Here is a 19,603-nt window from a genome sequence, read left to right as displayed (position 1 = left end):
TATCACAAACACACTGCTTTTATAATGAAGAAAAATAAGCAATCTAAAGTTATCTTTCCTACACTCTGAGAGGACTCTTCCCACGCTCAGGCCTCTTCAAGGGCCCATTCCACCTTCAGTCTTTGTGGTGCAGACACAGGTGAAGGGGGAAAAATGATTTGTTCACATACATTGATACTGTTAGGAAATGTTTCTCTAATGTAAGTACAGAATCAGAAGAAGTGCATAAACATTGACTATTATAAGGATATGCAAAAACAATTCTTCCTCGTGAATTTTTAAGCAAATTGTCATGGCTATATGAAGTTGGCTTCTTGGAATACAATGTAGGGGAGACAGAGGGGCCCTGTCATTTACAAAATTAGTAGGGATTATCATCAGTTTATGTCAAACACTCTCTCAAAAAAAAAAAAAAAACAAACCCTGAAGAGTCTGTTTTCAGTAGTACTTAAGGAAGATTTTAGAAGTACTTAAGGAAGAATATCTTCAGCCCACATATAGACTAAGAGTAAGAGCTATTAACAATAATCAAAGAAACGCTAATGTCATGTTGTTGTAATGTAGCTGCAAGCTAAAACAGGGTCTTGAAATCGTCCCTTGGGAAATGTGTTTTCATGAAACACAATTGGATAAGGCTATTCTTCTCTATCCCCACTCATTAGAATAAAAAAGCTAAAAAAGTGGCAGGCAGTATATATATATGTACAGTGTATAATGAAAAACTATTCTCTAACTCAAATATGGAATAATGTAAAACTTATCAGTGATTAATGCATTATAGTTCATAAAAAAGGGTATGCTTCCACGGAGTAAAGTTTTAAGAGCAATACTGCTTAGCAATATTTACACTGTTTTTAAAAACACAATCTGTGGGCAGATTTTTTTTTTTCCTCAAAGACATGTGAAACTAAATATGGTCTAAAAAGCAAAATGAGGAGTTCCCATCGTGGCTCAGTGGTTAACAAATCCAACTAGGAGCCATGAGGTTGTGGGTTCGATCCCTGGCCTTGGTCAGTGGGTTAAGGATCCAGCGTTGCTGTGAGCGGTGGTGTAGGTCGCAGACGCAACTTGGATCTGGTGTTGCTGTGCCTCTGGTGTAGGCTGGCAGCTACAGCTCCGATTAGACCCCTAGCCTGGGAACCTCCTAGCCTGGGAACCTCCACATGCTGTGGTGCAGCCCTAGAAAAGGCAAAAAAAGACCAAAAAAAAAAAAGCAGAATGAGCAACCTGGGTGCGTTCATAAATAATTTTCAAGACATTCCAAAAATTGTGGACTGACATTCTTATAAAATCTTTTGAGTCAAGGTTTATACAAATGTTTCATTTTTTTTAAAAGGCCCACACAACTCATTATCTTATTTTGGTTAGCAAGTCACAAAATAACAAAAGAAAACCCATTAGAATAGGTTCAAAACACTAGTTCAATTTCCATAGTTACTTAAAAAGAAGTTTACTACGGAATAAATTTTAAATGGCTTTATACAAGTATTATTATTTTTTAAATGATTGGAGTCATTAATGATTTTCTAAATTGTAAGATAGGAAGATATAAAAATTTTAAGGATATCACATGAACTCAAAACTTTATTAAGGACCTAGTAAGACAGCTTTTTAGTAGATCTGCTATTTAATTTTGCAACTTTATGAACATGTAGCATGAATACACAATTTTTTAAAAATGCACTCAACTTTTACATAAAGATAAAACTAGAAATTTTCAATAATAAATAGTTCTACGTTAGTAGAATCTTCTTGGAATTATCTTTATTTGAGGAACATTAATTTCTATTAGCATAATTCTAAGGCCAATTAGAAAATACCTACTGGGTTTCTTTTAAGACTTTGGTTGGAAAAATGCAGCAAGACATTCAGGAGTTGCTACTTTACCTCTAACACCCTGCTTTCCCTGCCCCCTCATGCCACATTCTCTGACTCACATACTATTTGCAGAGGACACCTGTTTTAAACGGATCCACAGGAAATACCTATGTTGTCTTTTCATAATGTGACCCTGCATCTGGTTAGCTGAAATGTGATCATGATTAAAAAAAAAAAAAAGAAAAAAAGCTGCCCACGGACTGAAGCGACTTCAATGTGACCACACTTACTGGGAGGTGGAGGGAATCCAGTTTATATTTATTTTCTTCCTATTAAGCCCTGGTAGTGTAGTGTAGGAAAAAAGTAAGTAAAAGGGCAAAAACAGTTTAAAACCTCAAATGATTAGTATTAAGTTACACACACAGGTTTTACATCCAGACTCAGGACAATCTGCTCTCAAACTGAACGAAATCTCTTAGCAGAAACTGTTAAATAACAGATTTGACACTCCTTCTAAACAGGATTTTATTTATAAGCCTCATGCCCAAAGTCCATAATCTGCGTTCTTATATACTCATAGGATGTTTGTAAATCTCCAGTGGAAAAGGGCAGGGCGGTCTATCAAATGGAATTGGTAAGGGAATTTTATAGTGATTAACAGTAGTCGAACACCAAAATTCCAATTGGGCTCAAAATAAAACAAGTCACTCGAGGGCTACCAAGGCGCGGCGGGTTCAGACCCCTCGTGAACGCTCCCATCGGTGCCACTCGGTCCGCGAGTCCTCGGGGGTCCCTCCTTCCTCGCGGGCTTCCTGTCCCCCGCGCCCGCTCAGCCCGGCTGATGCCAAAGGCGGCGACCCGCGCATTCGGCGCGCGCTCCCGGGGTTCGGGTCGCCCTCGGAGGGCGCCCACCTGCTCTAGGGACGCCGAGCCAGCGCCCCCGGCCGGGTCTCTGCGCCGGGCAAACGCTGGAGCAGAATGACGGAGATGACGAAAGAGCTGACGCCACGCCGCCCACCCGGTCGCCACCGGGGCCGCACACGCCGCCCAGCCCCGCCCGCGAGGTGGACGGGCCCGATCGCTCACGCCCACGCCGGTCCCGCGGGAAGCGCCCCGCCCCGCCCACTCGCCCGTCGCAGGGTTTCCCACGGCCCCCGCCCGCCCCCTGCGCCTCACGCCCGGCCGTCCGCCCTCCCCGCCGCCGGGCGCGCCCAGGCCTTGCGCGAACATGGCGCTTGTCCCCTGCCAGGTGCTGCGGGTGGCCATCCTGCTGTCCTACTGCTCTATTCTGTGCAACTACAAGGCCATCGAAATGCCCTCGCATCAGACCTACGGAGGGAGCTGGAAATTCCTGACGTTCATTGATCTGGTAAGGCCATCCCCCGCCTACCCCTGTTCCTCCTGCGCTCCGCCGAGCCTGTGTGTGTTGGTGGGTGTGCGAGCACCTGCGCGCGCCTGCAGCATCCACCCCTGTCCTCGTCTCTTGCCCAGTGACCGGGTCTGAAGGCCTGGCTGCCCCCGCAGCAACACCTTCTGAGGCACCTAACCTCACCTGGTAGCTGGGCACGAGTGGAGGTGGGGTGCAGCCAGGTGGTAGGCTATTTGGAGGGAGAAACACACTTGCTTCTAAGAGGTGATAGGGGAAGATTCTCAACTTAGCAAATGGATCCGACGACCTTGATCATGAGTGGCCCGCATTGGCCCCCAACGTGCTTTCCAGAGCACCCACCGTGGGATCAAGTTGCAGCAGCTGAAGGAAACTGGGTATTGTTTTGGCGCTTCCTCTGAAAGGACCAAAGTCCTCCTCATAAAGAAGAGAAAGCTCATAAAGAGCAAGTGCCTAATAAAGTTGTCTTCTTTGCATCTGTTTTTTGCCCATTGTCAGTAGTTCACTTTCAACCTCCCCCCCCCCAAACATTAGACCATAGAGAGTTTCAAAATGCATTTGCACTGTGACTCTACACTTTTCCATATCTTCCCATGTAAAAGTTCGCAGTAGTTTGCATAAGCAGCTCCTCTATTGGCACAACATGACAACCTTGGCAGTTGCAGTTGTTTAGTTTTTTTTTTTTTTTTTTAATCCACTTCTGGCACTAAAAGGGCCAGAGAATCAGAACATGAGCATAAGACCCAATAGGGAAATGGGGTGGAGCCGGGGAACTTGAAGGTGAAAGGTGACTAAGACTGGCTCAAACACACACCAAAAGATGATCAAGCATGGACAGAGAAAACAGAAGCAAGAAGTTCTAAGGACTAGACAAAATGTAGAACCCATTCCTGGATTGCCAGTACTGCCTAGCCAAGATTATACAGGAGGTTGGCCACCTAAGCACGATTTTAATCTCTTAATTGTTGACCCTCCATTTTGATGAAGAGAACTTGATACCTGTTTTGAGATATTTCCAAAGGCTTAGGATCCCTCAAAGCATGCAATCAGAGGGTCTTTGTGTAGATATACCATTTTAAATTGGTCTCGGAGTTCCTGTTGTGGCGCAATGGTTAACGAATCCGACTAGGAACCATGAGGTTGGGGGTTCGATCCCTGGCCTTGCTCAGTGGGTCGAGGATCTGGCGTTGCCGTGAGCTGTGGTGGAGGTCGCAGACGTGGCTCGGATCTTGCCTTGCTGTGGCTCTGGCGTAGGCCGGTGGCTACAGCTCCGATTGGACCCCTAGCCTGGGAACCTCCATATGCCTCGGGAGCGGCCCTAGAAAAGGCAAAAAGGCAAAAAGGCAAAAAGGCAAAAAAAAAAAATTGGTCTCACGTTAGATACTTTCAGAGGGAATTTAAGCCATTTTTCCCAGCACTCTCCAAACTGGATACCAAGACTGCCCAGGGCATAGACTGTTTCAGGGGTTTCAATTTTCAGTTCCTCAATTTCCAGCTCTTTCTTGAAACTGATCTGCTTCTGAACACAGGTCATGCCTGCCAGTTCTCCTTTATTTCTGCTCCATTCATCCAAAGGAAAAGCACATGACAAGGCCCTGTGCTATATTTATCTGTTCCTCTTTGCCTTCAGAAGATAGGTCACTAGAACTGTCTTCATATTTGATTGAAAAATGAAGTCAGACTTATCCTGACAGAGAGTCTTCTTGGGTTGATTGGCTGGTCAATGAGGACTGGCTCATGTAGCAGACATTTTCCATAGACTGAGTGAAACCTGCAGCCCTGAGGTTCTGATAAATATGTATCAGAGCCTTAGAAAGAAATCATGTCCCCCTTTCAACTGTCTAAACTCACAAGTAAAATATTTAGATGTTATTTGAAAATATGTGCTTAGATTTTCAGAACTCTTTTTTTTTTGTCTCTTTTGCCTTTTCTAGGGCCGCTCCCGAGGCATATGGAGGTTCCCAGGCCAGGGTTGAATCGGAGCTGTAGCCACCGGCCTATGCCAGAGCCACAGCAACTCGGGATTCGAGCTGAGTCTGCGACCTCCACCACAGCTCATGGCAACGCCAGATCCTTAACCCACTGAGCAAGGCCAGGAACTGAACCTGCAACCTGCCAAGGAATAGTGCTGATGGAGACCCCACTAGAGCCATGGGAACTATGAACAGTTCTCAGAAGCCCATTTACATTAGATGTAGTTTTGGGGATGTAGGGGGATCAGCAGGTGAGAGGGGTAGAAATTGAGGGTATGGGTTAACCCCCGAGAGAGAGAGATGACTAGTTCTCAATTGACATTGCTTACTGGGTGTTACAAAAAACAAGTTTCTTGTATGACATGAAACTGTAGTGGAGCCAATCTGACTGCTTAAACGGTCGTACAGTTTATATTTTAACATGTGAAAGTTGGACTTGCCTATTTGAAATAGTGATAATCACCACAAATATACTTTTGTTTATCAGAATTCAGGCCATAAATTTAAATTTGAAACTTTTATGATGTTTCGTATTTAAATTCGGTCTGTATAGGCCCTTCAGCCAATCCTTCAGACTTTTTACTATCTGTGGCTTCTGATTGAAATATAATCTTTAGTCAAGGGTTCTTGTGAGAAAGTATGCCTAGAATATATTAAAAAAACGCTCATGCAAAGTGTTATTCTTTTTATTATTAGAGATTTAGGGTCTTTAGAGCTTAAGCATTGTACAGCTGTTAAAACAACTAGCCTGTCAATCCTTAGTAATGGCACGAAAAGAGTAGACTACTATAGTTTGCCATTAAACTTTTCATTTTTCTTGTTTAAAAAATAAATAAATAAACTTTGTTACTCAGTGCTTTGGACATTTTTAATGATTCTGAGCTCATTAGCAATTTTGGGAGAGGGTTTGGCTTCTCACCATTTCGGTGAGAAGGGCCTTGTTCTGGAGCTTGGATCCCAGCGAGTCAGGACCTCTACTCGTACCGACAATCTGATTCCATGATCTGCGGCATCAGTTTACCAGAATGAAAGTCAGGAGTCTCAGGCAACATGTATCCAGGAGAATATGACTGTGTGGCAATGGCCGTTGCAGCTGTATCCCTGTCTGTCTGAGTATGAGAGCTATCCCAATAGGTTCAGAGCTCGTGATTCAAAAGTGAAATGCAAGTTACTGCTCTCCTTAATCTTATATTGTTATGGTTATTTCCCAAGAGCTTTTTTTCCCTACAATTGAACAACTGAAAGTGCTTCGGGAAGATTCCAGTTAGTACATGGAACCCTGTCTCTGTGTGATAAGCAGAATGATAGGTCCCCAAAGAATGTCTGTATCCTAAGCTCTGGTACCTCTGAATATGTTGGGTTACATGGCAAAGGAATTAAAGTTGCTAATCAGCTGACCTTCAGATAGAAGATTTGTCCAGATTATCCATGCTACCACAAGGTTTCTTAGAAGTGGAGGGAGGCAGAAGTCAGTTGGAGGAAGATTGATGGTGGAAGAAAGTCGCAGAGAGATGCTGGCTTTGAAGATGGAGGAAGAGGCTAAGAGCCAAGGAATCTGGGTGGTGTCTACCAGCTGGAATGAGCCAGGAAATAAATTCTCCCCTGGAGCCTCCAGAAGGGACATAGCTCTACTGACACCTTGATTTTAGCCCAGTGAGACCCATTTTGGACTTCTGCCCTCCAGAACTATGAAATAATAAATCTGTGTTTAAGCCACTCAATTTATGGTAATTTGTTATAGCAGCAATAGAAAACTGGTACACTTGGCTCTTGCCGTGACCTGGGAAAAAACCTTAAATGTTGTACTTAAGCAGTGACTCAGTTCTTTTATGTTAGATAGCTAGTTAATTTTAACTTTAATCAAAATACAGGTTTTTGCCTCCTGCATCCATGAAACTATGCTGAGGTGATGCACATGTGACAGCGGGCAAGATGAGAGTCTATAAAAACTGAAAGACATTGGAAAAATTAGGCCTTTTCTTTACTGTGAAATATTTTAGAAATTATCATTATGCAACTTACCATGCCAGGAGGAATATTCTTAATTGCAAATAAGCTGGAACGAAAGAAAATTTTAACTAAACTTACTATAATGTTCAAATATTTTCTTTTTCCCTTTTTTTTTTTGGATCTTTTGTCTGTTTTTAGGGCCACACAGGGGCATATGGAGGTTTCCAGCCTAGGGGTTGAATTGGAGCTGTAGCTGCTGGCCTACGCCACAGCCACAGCAACTCAGGATTCAGGCTGCATCTGCAACCTACACCACAGCTTACAGCAATGCCGGATCCTTAACCTGCTGAGTGAGGCCAGGGATTGAACCCATGTCCTCATGGATACTAGTCAGGTTCATTAACCACTGAGCCACAATGGGAACTCCTCAAATATTTTCTTGAGCACTGCACAGCTGATGAATGTTCTTCAGATGATGCAGATTCATTCACTTATTCACCAACTAAATAATAATAATTGCCCCCCTCCAATAGAAGAAATAAAGAATCAGAATCAAACCAGCATGGATAAATACAAAGAAAAAAGAAACTAGATGTTGAGGCCTCAAAGTAGTGCTGGAATACAATAGGTGTTTACTAAACATCTGAATAAATGGAAACTTTCCAAGTGTTCAGTGAGTATTCTTGTCCTATTTCCTCCTAAGACGTTCAAAATCATAGGGATTTTTGGAACTATTATCAACAGGAATTTTATTCAGCTCTGTGTGGTAGAATGTCTAACCCATGCATGAGAATCAACTTCCTTGAAAAACGTAAACTGGACATTTGTTATAAAAGTGAAATTAGTATGGATATTGGATTTAATATGCTTTGATTTTTAGAGGTTGAAACAAATTTGATGATCCCATTTGCTGCAGTTTATGGTATTTACCGTTTGGAGGGTTATCATGTCTTAGAGCCCCCGTGTGTTCGTTATTTCTCCTCTAATGACTTTTCATTCTTGCGCGGGCACAACACTGGTTAGGCCCTACCTCCTCCAAGTGTGGTCCGAGGACCAGCAGTAGCCTGATCTGGGAGCCTGGTAGAAATGTGGAACCTCCAGCTCCACCCCACGCCTTCCGAATCAGAGTCTATCTGTTGGTAAGATCAGTCGATGATTCTGCGGCACATTCTGATTTGATAAATGCTGCTCTAGCCAAGCTCTTTCGGTCTTGTAATCTAACATGGAATCGTTTGTAAGCCGCAGCCTTCATATCTTAATTCTGTGCACTATATTTAAAACATATTTAAACATATTTCAAAATATGTTTAATAATATCACTTTTACTGTGACATAGTTAAAAACACGTTAAAAAGGACAATTTTAAAGTAAAAGAGAAAAATATGTTTTTTGGCACCAAGGATAGGCTTTTTATTAGAATGGAGAAACAAGTTTAGCTAATCTTCAGGGAAACCAGATAAAAAGGAATACTTTTTTGATTGCATTGTCTCTACTGTTGGAATAAAGGCGGCATAATAGTTTATCAGGAAAAATACAACTTTTCCAGTCACTGACTTTGCAAGGTTATTTATCACTCAACTAGTCATATAAAGGACATGGGGGTAGCATAGCAGATAATGCTTTTGGTGGTTTTCTAGCAGAATATCTGTAGAAATATTCTTGTAGTTGATGTTTTTTATATTACGATTTTGCAAAAGCCAAAGTCATGGTCATCTGTTTTGACTGAGTGAAGGCATTTTTGCAGAGGTTTAAGGTAATATAATCTAGGTACTTATTTTTGTTATCTAAATCCATTTTGGAAAAGAATTTAAGAAAACCACAGAGGGAGCAGGATAAATAAGGGCTCAGATGTTGAAAGGTTGGGGTGTTCAAAGAACAGGAAATGGTCAAATATACCTGGAGGATACATTTTTTGCTTTTAGACATACTTGGAATTTTTGACCTTTAAAAATGTCAAAAAAAGGGAGAATAAACTGTGTAAGTATACTAAATAATGCATTTCAGTTTATCTTATATTTATTTATATACTTATAATAAAATATTCTTGACTCCAGTCCATGGCTTAATTTTAAATAGGAAATAAAATATCTTGAGAAGAGATTCTGTATACTATTATGTAACTATGATACTTAGCCTTGCCAGTCAAAAACCACAGAGTGCCATGTGAAGGCCAGTAGTTCACTGAGTACTCCGGAAAAATTAGGTGGTATTTTTTTTTTTTCTGGATGTTATCCAAAGAGGGTGAAACTGCAATTTTTTTTTCCCCCTTCAGTATCAGACTTGACCCTGAAATGCACATAAACTTGAACGATTAGATCATGCTTTTTCCTAACCTGGGGGAAGAATGGTGAGTATAATTCTTTGCATAGAGTCTTCTTCCCCCCTCTTTGAAAGTGTTTCTTTTGGATCAAACATAAAATACAGGCCTGGTTTTGTCAGAGTTGGGGAAATAGTTGATGATATAATCGCCCATTCCCTTTCTTAGTTGCAAATGTTATTGAAATCACAGAGAGTCATCTGACCACTAGTTGAGGTCACTTCTTTTCCCATCCTTGCCATTCCCCGTGTCTGGTATTAACATTTAGCAAAATTGGTAGCTGCTCTTGAGGGCTTTCATTTGTTTCTCTGTGTTCCCCTGAAATGTCATATGTTTCTGGGGAAGTGTGAACAATAGTACAGTTTTCCATATTGAACCAGATGTTCCAGGCACACTTGGAAAAATCTTACAGCTTAGGATTCCGTAACAACATAGCTTTTGTGTCTAGCAGGCTGTGGCTGGCCAGTTAAAGGGCCCCTTTCTCACCTGCAGGGTGATCCTGTTAGTGGACAGTGAGCACAGAGCTCTCTGGGCGTCAGAGCCCCCTGGATCAGACCCATGGTGGAGTGCAGCCAGCAATAGGATGCTGCTTCCGCAGGCTGGGTCAGGACAGGCTAGTCAAGAATTACCAGAGAAATTATTTGAATATGCAAAGTAGCAATAGAACAAATGGCTTGTGTTCATGACAGTGGAATTCTAAAAAGTCTGTTAGACAATGGTTTAGCCCCTTCTTACTGACTTATATTTGTACCTGTCAGACTGTGTAACTTAAACATTTAATTTCAAAAGCAATACATAGAATTCTGGAAAATACAGGAAACCATAGGGAAGCAAATATGTTTCATCTTATTTATCTCTAATTTTCTGTGCACCTTAGCATTTTAGTGCTTCAAGATGCTATTTATTTTAGAACTTTATGAACACACAGAAACACACATAGAGGGGGAGTCAGGCTGAAGATATGTGTGTGTGTGTGCATTTATATATTCAGATTTGGGAAAAACGTTCTTTATAAAAATTATTTTAAAATATGTAAAAGAGATAAAAATGTAAGTATTTTGGTGTTTACCTTTTGAGCCATGTATATACTTTTCTTTAAAACAAGAGTTCAGTATGTATGTATGGTTTGTATAAATTTTTTATTTATAAAAATAACTTTATTTTTTAAATTAATACTCACCCCAATTCACTCTTTTTGGTGTCCAGTTCTAAATTTTGGCAGATGCATAGAATCACATAGCCACCAATATAGTCACCTAGAAATATTCCCTGTATCTTAACAACCACAAGTTTGTTTTTTATCCTCATAGTTTGGCCTTTTCTAGGACAATTTATAAAGCATGCAGTAGCTTTTCTTTGAGTCAGGCTCTTTTCATTTAGCATAGTGCATTTCAGATTCCTTCACGTCTCTGTGTGCATTCACACTTTGTCCCATTTGAATGCTGAGTAGTAGTTTCTGGGATTGATACACCGCTTTGTTGATTCCCTCATAAATTGAAGTGGATTTGAGTTTTTCCAGTTTGGGGCAATTATGAAAGAAGCAGCTATAATTCTTTGTGAATAAGTCTTTATATGAACATGAGTTTTCATTTTTACTAGGAGTGGGATCACTTGGTTATACGCCAAGTATATGATCAGCTTGTACCGTGTTGCTTTGCCATCAGCAGTGCGTGAGAGTTCCAGTTGCTCCGTGTCCTTGTCAGTGGGTGGCATTGTCAGTTTTTCTTCTTCTTGAGCTGTTGGAATAGTTGCGTGGTGGTATCTCATTATGGTTTTAGTTTGCATTTCTCTCATGACTGGTGATGTTAAATGGCTTTTCCTGAACATTCATATACATATATACACACACTATATGAAGTGTCTGTTCAAATCGTTTGCCCATTTTTTTAAAAAAAGGTTGTTTTCTTACTGTTAAGCTTTGAGAAGTTTTGTGTGTGCTGAATAAAAGTTCTCTGTCAAATATGTGATTTGCAAACATTTTCTTCCTGGCTGGGGAGATCTTTACATTTTATTAGTACAAATGACCCCTGATTTAACATGATGTGACTTAATTTTTTTTTTTTATCTTTTGTCTTTTTTAGGGCCGCACCTGTGGCATATAGAGGTTCCCAGGCTAGGGGTCTAATCAGAGCTGTAGCTGCCAGCCTACACCACAGCCACAGCAATGCCAGATCTGAGCCACATCTGCGACCTACACCACAGCTCACAGCAACGCTAGATCCTTAACCCACTGAGCTAAGGATCCGAGTCGGATTCATGGTTCCCAGTCGGATTCATTTCCACTGCACCACAATGGGAACTCCCTTAATGATTTTTTGACTTTTTGATGGTGTGAAAGCGATACAAATTCAGTAGGCACTGTACTTCAGTTTTTAATTTCGATCTATTCCTGGGTTAGCCATATATGATACAATCCTTTCTCATGATGCTGCGCAGCAGTAGCCATAGCTCATCAGTCCTGTGGTCAGGAGGGTAAACAATATACCTGCAGCTATTCTGTACACCCACAACCATTCTGTTTTTCACCTTGAGTAGAGTGTTCAATAAATTACAGGAGACATTCAACACTTTATTATAAAATAGGCTTTGTGTTAGATGATTTTGTGCAACTGTAGACTAATGTAAATATTCTGAGCATGTTGAAAGTAGGTGAGGCTAAACTGTGAAGTTGGGGGCAGGTTGGGTGTATTAAATGCATTTTTTACTTAGGCAGTATTTTCACCTTACCATGAACTTGGCAGGATATGACGCCGTGCTAAGGTGAGGAATGTATGTAGGATCTTTTGCAGAGCAAAGATTTATGCTTTTGATGACAATTACTATTTTATTTCATGGAATATGCTTTTAATATTTAAGAACTTTTTACCTAACCCAAGTTCACAAAGAGTTTCTCCTTTATTTCCTTTTATAAATTCTGTTAATTTTATTGTTTTACATTTAGGTCCATGATCCGTTTTGAGTAGTGTTTTATATAAGGTATGAAGTAGACTTGAGTCTCTTTTTTTTTGCATATCCATGTACAGTTTGTTCCACCGCCATTTCTTGAAAAGACTGTGTTCTCTTACCATTGAATTGCCTTTGCCTTTCTGTCAGAAATCAGTTGAGTGCATCATAGTCTGTTTCTGGACTCTACTCTCTCCCACTGTGTCTGTCTGTTCACAAGTACCACGCTGTATTGATTATTGCAGTTTTGTCATTAAGACCTGAAAGCAGGTAGTGTGAGTCCTCCAGCTTTGTTCTTTTTTCAAACTTTGTTTAGGCTGTTCTAATTATTTTGTCTCTCTTAACATTTTAGAATGCTCTTGTCAATATCCATAAATAATACTACTGGGATTTTTGAGTGGGATTTCATTGAATCTTTAGAACAATTTGGGAGAAATTGACATCTCAACAATATTTACTCTTCCAATTCATGAACAGGACATAGCTTTCCATTTATTTAGATCTTTCATTTAGTTCATCAGTGCTTTGTAGTTTTCAGCACATAACTTCTATGCATATTTTGTTAGATATACCCAGGTGTTTTCTTTTTATTAGTGCTATTATAAATGGTGCTTTTAAAAAATTAGCTTTTATTAAAGTTTTTATATTTAACTGACATTTTAATTGCGCTTACTGTAGAGGCATGTCAGTTGTAAGATCTGTGTGGGCTTTATTTGGTTTCTCTCAATGGGAACATCTTGTATAACTGTAGGATAATATTGCAGCCAGGATATTGACATTGAAGCAGTTAAAATACGTAACAGTTCCATCACCACAAGGATACGGGTAGCACTTTTATGGCCGCATCTGCCTTCTCTCTTTGCCTGATCCCTGACCTTTGGCAACCATTAATTTGTTTTTTCTTTCTGTGGTTTTGTTATTTCAATAATATTATACAAATGGAATCATACATGGCTTTCTGGAGTTTTCTGTTTTCATTCAGAACAAGTCCCTGGAGAGTCACCCAAGTTGTTATAGGTGTCTGTAGGGGTCCTTTTCTATACTGTATGGTATTTCATGGTATGGATGCATCACACTTTGTTTAACCATTCATCCATTGAAGATCATCTGGATTGTTCGCATTTTTTTTTTCGTCTTTTTGCCTTTGCTAGGGCTGCTCCTGCGGCATATGGAGTTCCCAGGCTAGGGGTCTAATCGGAGCTGTTGCTGCTGGCCTACACCACAGCCACGTGGGATTCTTAACCCACTGAGCGAGGCCAGGGATCGAACCTGAAACTGCATGGTTCCTAGTCGGATTTGTTAACCACTGCGCCATGACGGGAACTTCTGGATTGTTTCCATTTTTGAGCTATTATGAATAAAGCTACTATGAGCATTCACATACAGGTTTTTATGTGAACATAAATTTTCATTTCTCTAGCATACATATCCAGGAGGCCAGCTGCTATGTTGTATAGTGGTTGTAATTTTAGTTTTTTTTTTAGATTTTACTTTCTGGTTGTTCATTGTTACTATATATTGTTACTATATACTACATGCATCCAATTTTTTGCATATCGATTTCATATCCTGTGATTTTGCTAACTTGCTTATTCATTCTAGAAGTTTTGTTGTAGATTTAACAGTTTTCTTTTTTATGTAGAGAATTCATATCATCTGCTAACAGAGATAATTTCCTTTCTTTGTAATCTTTATGCATCTTTTTTTCTCTTTCATGCTTTATTGCATTGGTTAGACTTCTAATATGATATTGAACATAAGTGGTGAGAGTGAATAGTCTTGTCATTTCTGTTTTAGGAGAAAACAGTCTTTAAGTAAGTAAACAGTCTTTATAGTTAAACAGCAATTAAGTATAATATTAGCTATAGTTTTTTGCATATATCCATTATCTGTTTGAGTACATCTCCTATTGTTTATTGAGAAGCTTTTTTTAAAAAAAATAAGTGGATGTTGAATTTTGTCATATGGTTTAACTGCATCTATTAATATGTTCATATGGATTTTTTCCTGTTAATATGGTGAATTACATTGATTTTTTAATATTATGTCATTTTTACATTTCTGGGGTGAATGCACTTGTTTGTGGTATATTGTCCTTTTTATATATTGCCGAATTTGATTTGCTAGTATTTTGTTGATTTTACCTCTCTGTTAATGAGGAATATTTGCCTATAGTTTTTTTTTTCTTCTTTGGCTGACCTTGATTATTAGTATAATGCTAGCCTTTTTCTTCCTCAGTGTTCTGAAAGAGATTGAGTAGAATTAGTCTTACTTCTTCCTGAAATTTGGGATAGAATTCACAAATGAAAACCACTGTGCCTGGTGTTTTCTATGTTAAAAACTCAAATTGGTTGACTTTTTTATGACTATTCAGGTTATTTTTTTCCTTTTCATTGAGCTATATAACTATTCAGGTTATTTTTTTCTTTTTCATTGTGATAAGACTTTGTATCTTTCAAGGAGTTGATCCATTTCTTCTAAATTCAGCATTCTCTTCTTATATTTCTTTTATTGTCTTTAGGATCTACAGTGATAACTATAATTCCATTCCTGACATTGGGAATTTATCTCTTTTTTTCTTCATCAGTCTGGCTAAAAATTTTTCAATTTTATTTTATTTTTTCAAAAATCAGCTTTTGGTTTCACTTTTTTTCTATTATTTTTCTGCTTTTAATTTAATTGATTTCTGTTTTTAACCTTTATTTCTTTCTCCCTTCTGTTTGTTTTGAGTATAATTGGTTTTTTTTTTCTGTTTTGTACTTATTTTATTCAATAAAGAACAGCACTGCACATGGCTCAGAATATATGAATTACTAATATTCCTCTAAGTGTTATTCCTCATGCAGGGAGAGGAAGAGTGATTGCCTGATATTTACTCTTTTTTTTTCTTTTTTTAAAGTTTTATTGAAGTATAGTTGATTTACAAGGTTGTGATAATTTCTGCTGTACAATAAAGTGATTCAGTTACATACGTACACACATTCATCCTTTCAGATTCTTTCCCCACATAGATTGTCACGGAATATTGGGTAGAGTTTTCTGTGCTGTACAGCAGGTCCCCTTTGGCCAATCATTCCATATGCTTCATTGTACATATACTAATCCCAAACTGCCAGTCCATCCCTCTCCCCTCAACCTGTCCTCTTTGGTAACCGTAAATTTTTTATTAGTTTCTTAATGTGGAAACAGATTATTCATTTTTTTAAAACTGAGCCCTTCTTGGAGGAAGTTCCCGTCGTGGCGCAGCGGTTAACAAATCTGACTAGGAACCATGAGGTTGCCAGTTCGATCCCTGGCCTTGCTCAGTGGGTTAAGGATCCAGCGTTGCCACGAGCTGTGGTGTAGTTTGCAGATGTGGCTCAGATCCTGCATTGCTGTGGCTCTGGCATAGGCCACTGGTTACAGCTCCAATTAGAACCCTATCCTGGGACCCTCCATATGCTGCGGGAGTGGCCCTAGAAAAGGCAGAAAGACCAAAAAAACCAAAAAACAAAAACAAAAAAATTGATCCCTTCTTCCCTTTTAAAAGCGTGTAATACAAAATACTTCTTTAGTTGCATCTCACAAGTTTTAATGCATTTTATTTTATTTTCATAGTCATTCATGTCAAAATATTTTTAAATTTTCTTTGAGTCTTTCTATTAAAAAAAATTATTCGGACTGTATTTTTTCGAGCAGTTTTAGGTTCACAGAAAAATTGAGGGACATGTAGAGAGATTTCCCATATGTCCCTTGCCCCTACTAGAGTCTTTCTATTTTACCGTTTAAACATGTAGTGTTTAATTTACACATTTTTGGCTGAATCTCAGGTATATTTCTGTCATTTATTTCTAGTTTAATTCCATTGTGATCAGAGATCATTTTCTGCATGATTTCAATTCTTTTAAATTTGTTAAGTTTGTTTTTAATGGCCTGGAATATCACGTTGAATATTTTATGTACACTTGGAAAAAATATGAATTTTTCTATTGCTGGGTGGAATGTTTCTTAAATGTCAGTTACATTAGTTTGGTAAATAATGTTGGTCAGATCTCTTATAACTTGCTGATTTTCTCTTTGGCATCTCATTAACTGAGAGAGGAACATTGAAGGCACCATGTAAATTGTGGATTTGTCCAGTTCTCATTTCAATTTTATCAGTTTTAATTCACATATTCTGGGGGCATGTACATTGTTAAGTACATAAGCATTTATGATTGCTATATATCTTGATGAGTTTTTTGTTTTATGATTATAAATATTCTTCTTGTCTCTTGATAATTTTCTTTGTTTCACAGTCTACTTTGCTTGATATTAACATAACTTCTCCAGTTTTCTTTTGATTGATGTTTGAAATGTATACTTTTTATCCTTTTACTTTTATCTTATCTATATTGATATGTTTAAAGTGGATTTTTTAGGAGTTCCCACTGTGGCTCAGTGGCAACAAACCCGACTAGTATCCATGAGGAAGCAGGTATGATCCCTGGCCTTGCTCAATCTGGCACTGCTGTGAGGTGTGGTGTTGGTCACAGACGCAGCTCACTCAGATCTGGCATGGCTGCAGCTGTGGCTGTGACTGGCAGCTACAGCTCTGATTCACCCCGTAGCCTGGGAACTTCCATATGCTGTGGGTACAGCCCTAAAAAGATATAAATAAATAAATAAACCTTTAAAAAATTAAAGTGAATTTTTTGTTGACAGTATATGAGTCTTATTTTAAAATTTAATTTGATAATCTCTGTATTTTAGTACATACAATTTGCATTTAATTTAATTATTGATATGGTTGGATTTAGGTCTGCCATTTGGTATGTTTCTTTTTCTTACCCTTTTTTGTTCCTTCATTCCCCATTTCCTTACTTCTTCTGGATTATTTGAGTTTTTTTTTTTTTTTTTTTTAGTATTCATTTTAATTTAACTGGTGACTATTTGGATATATCTCTTTCTATTATCACTTTAGTTGTTGTTCTATTGATTATCACATACACACCTCACTTTACACAATCTAGAGTAAACAGTTTACTGCCTTAATTAAAACATGCAAGTCTGGGGTTCCCACTGTGGCTAAGCGGTTAACAAACCTGACTAGGGTGTGGGTTTGATCCCTGTCCTCCCTCAGTGGGTTAAAGATCCAGCATTGCTGTGAGATGTCATGTTGGTCACAGAAGTGGCTGAGATCCTGTGTTGCTGTGGCTGTGGCATAGGTCAGCAGCTACAGCTCCAATTTGACCCCTGGCCTGGGAACCTCCCTGTACTTCGGGTACGCCCCTAAAAACACAAAAGACAACCCCCTCCCAAAAAACATACAAGCCTTATCACTTTGCCCTCCCCACTTTAAGTGGTAGTTGTCATTTTAAGTACAGCTGCAGAACTTGAGAACTCCATAGACAATATTATAAATGCTGCTATCAATAATCAAATATTTACATAATCTATTACAGTAGAATCATCTGTAATATTTACCCAGATATTTACCATTTCTGTTGTTCTTCCTTCAGTCCTTATGACCATATTTCTCTCTAATATCATTTCCTGTAAGCCTGAGAACTTTTTTTAGCATTTCTTTAAGAATGGGTCTACTCGGAGTTCCTGTTGTGGCGCAGCAGAAACGAATCTGACTAGGAACCATGGGGTTGCAGGTTCGACCCCTGGCCTTGCTCAGGGGATTAGGGATCCGGCACTGCCATGAGCTGTGATGTAGGTTGCAGATGCAGCTTGGATCTGGTGTTGCTGTGGCTGTGGCATAGGCTGGCAGCCATGGCTCCAATTAGACCCCTAGCCTGGGAACCTCCATATGCCACAGGTTTGGCCCTAAAAGGATGAAAAAACAAAAACAAAAACAAACAAAGAATGGGTTCACTAGCATCAAATTCTTTTAGTTTTCCTTAGTTGGAGAGTTTCTCTGTTTTGCCTTCAGTCCTGAAAGATATTTTCACTGGGTGTAAATTTCAAGTTAATAGTTCTTTTTTTTTTAATTTATTTTTTGAAAGATGTTGTGCCACTATCATCTGGCCTCTGTGATTTCTGATAAGAAATCTTCAGTCATTCAGATCACTGCTCCCTTGAATGTAATCTTTGTTTTTCTCTAGCTTGCTTTATGTCTTTTTTTTCTCTTTATCTTTAGTTTTTAACAGTGTGACTGTGAGGTGTTGGGCTACAGCTTTATGAGTTTATCCTACTAAGGATTTGCTAAACCTCTTGAATCTGCAGTCTGATGTCTTTCACTCAGTTTGAAAAGTTTTCTGTCATTATTTCTTCAAGTATTCTTTCTGCACTCATCTATCTCTTTTGTTTCTTCTTCTGGGTCTCCATTAATATAATATTGTCCCACAGTTTCTGAGGGCTTGGGGTTTTTTTCCAGCCATTTTTTTTCTCTTTGTTCTTTAGTTTGTGTAATTTCTATTGATTTGTTTTCAAATTCACTGACTATTTTCTTTGTTATCTGCATTCTGGTATTGAGTACATCCAGTGAGATTTTCAATTTCACATTTTGTCTTTTTCAGTTCTAAATTTTCCATTTTCCTCTTAGCTTATATTTCTCAACTATGAATTTCTATCTTTTATTTATTTATTTATTTATTTTGGTCTTTTTTTAGCTATTTCTTGGGCCGCTCCCTTGGCATATGGAGGTTCCCAGGCTAGGGGTCGAATCGGAGCTGTAGCCACTGGCCTATGCCAGAGCCACAGCAACTTGGGATCTGAGCCGTGTCTGCAACCTACACCATAGCTCATGGCAACACTGGATCATTAACCCACTGAGCAAGGGCAGGAACTGAACCCGAAACCTCATGGTTCCTAGTCGGATTCGTTAACCACTGCGCCACGATGGGAACTCCTATCTTTTATTCTTTTAAACAATGTTCACCTTTGTGTTATAGAGGATTGTAAGAACTGTCCTAAGTCCTTGACTGGTAATTGCAACACTTGGGACCCCTTGGAATTGGTGTTGGTTGAGTATCTTTCTCCTTGAATATTGGTCGTATTTTCCTGGCTCTTTGTATATCAAGTTACTTTAGAATGTACACTGAACACATTGAATATTACTTTGTGAAACCCTGGGTCCTATTAAAGTCCTTTAGAGAATGTTGACTTGTTTGTCTAGTTGATTGTTTAGGGGGGAATCAAGCAAGTTAGGTTCAAGCCTCATAGTCTGTCTCATGATGGTTCTGATGTCAGCTGAATTTTCAAAGGTTTTGCCATGCTTTTTTGATTTACTGGAGCTTACACCACTCA

At 39.1% G+C, this 19,603-nt stretch overlaps 1 protein-coding gene across 5 annotated transcripts in view; it reads left to right on the top strand.

The window, feature by feature from the left end:
- Nucleotides 1-2,863: 2,863 nt before the first annotated feature.
- The window catches only part of AIG1 (androgen induced 1), a 246,779-nt gene continuing 230,039 nt past the window's right edge, over nt 2,864-19,603 (top strand). For 2 of the 5 annotated variants that reach the window (XM_047770057.1, XM_047770056.1), the window contains exon 1: nt 2,974-3,187. In XM_047770057.1, the coding sequence (XP_047626013.1) occupies nt 3,047-3,187 (141 nt within the window). In that variant the 5' untranslated portion in view covers nt 2,974-3,046. Of the gene's footprint in view, nt 3,188-19,603 lie in introns of all 5 variants that reach the window. The other 3 variants (XM_047770055.1, XM_047770058.1, XM_047770059.1) reach the window with 3 other exon arrangements.

The sequence above is a fragment of the Phacochoerus africanus genome, chromosome 2 (genome assembly GCF_016906955.1).
Source record: "Phacochoerus africanus isolate WHEZ1 chromosome 2, ROS_Pafr_v1, whole genome shotgun sequence".
Lineage (NCBI taxonomy): Eukaryota > Metazoa > Chordata > Mammalia > Artiodactyla > Suidae > Phacochoerus > Phacochoerus africanus.
The sequence above is the reverse complement of the archived record's forward strand: the minus strand, read 5'-3'. Positions and strand labels throughout refer to the sequence as shown.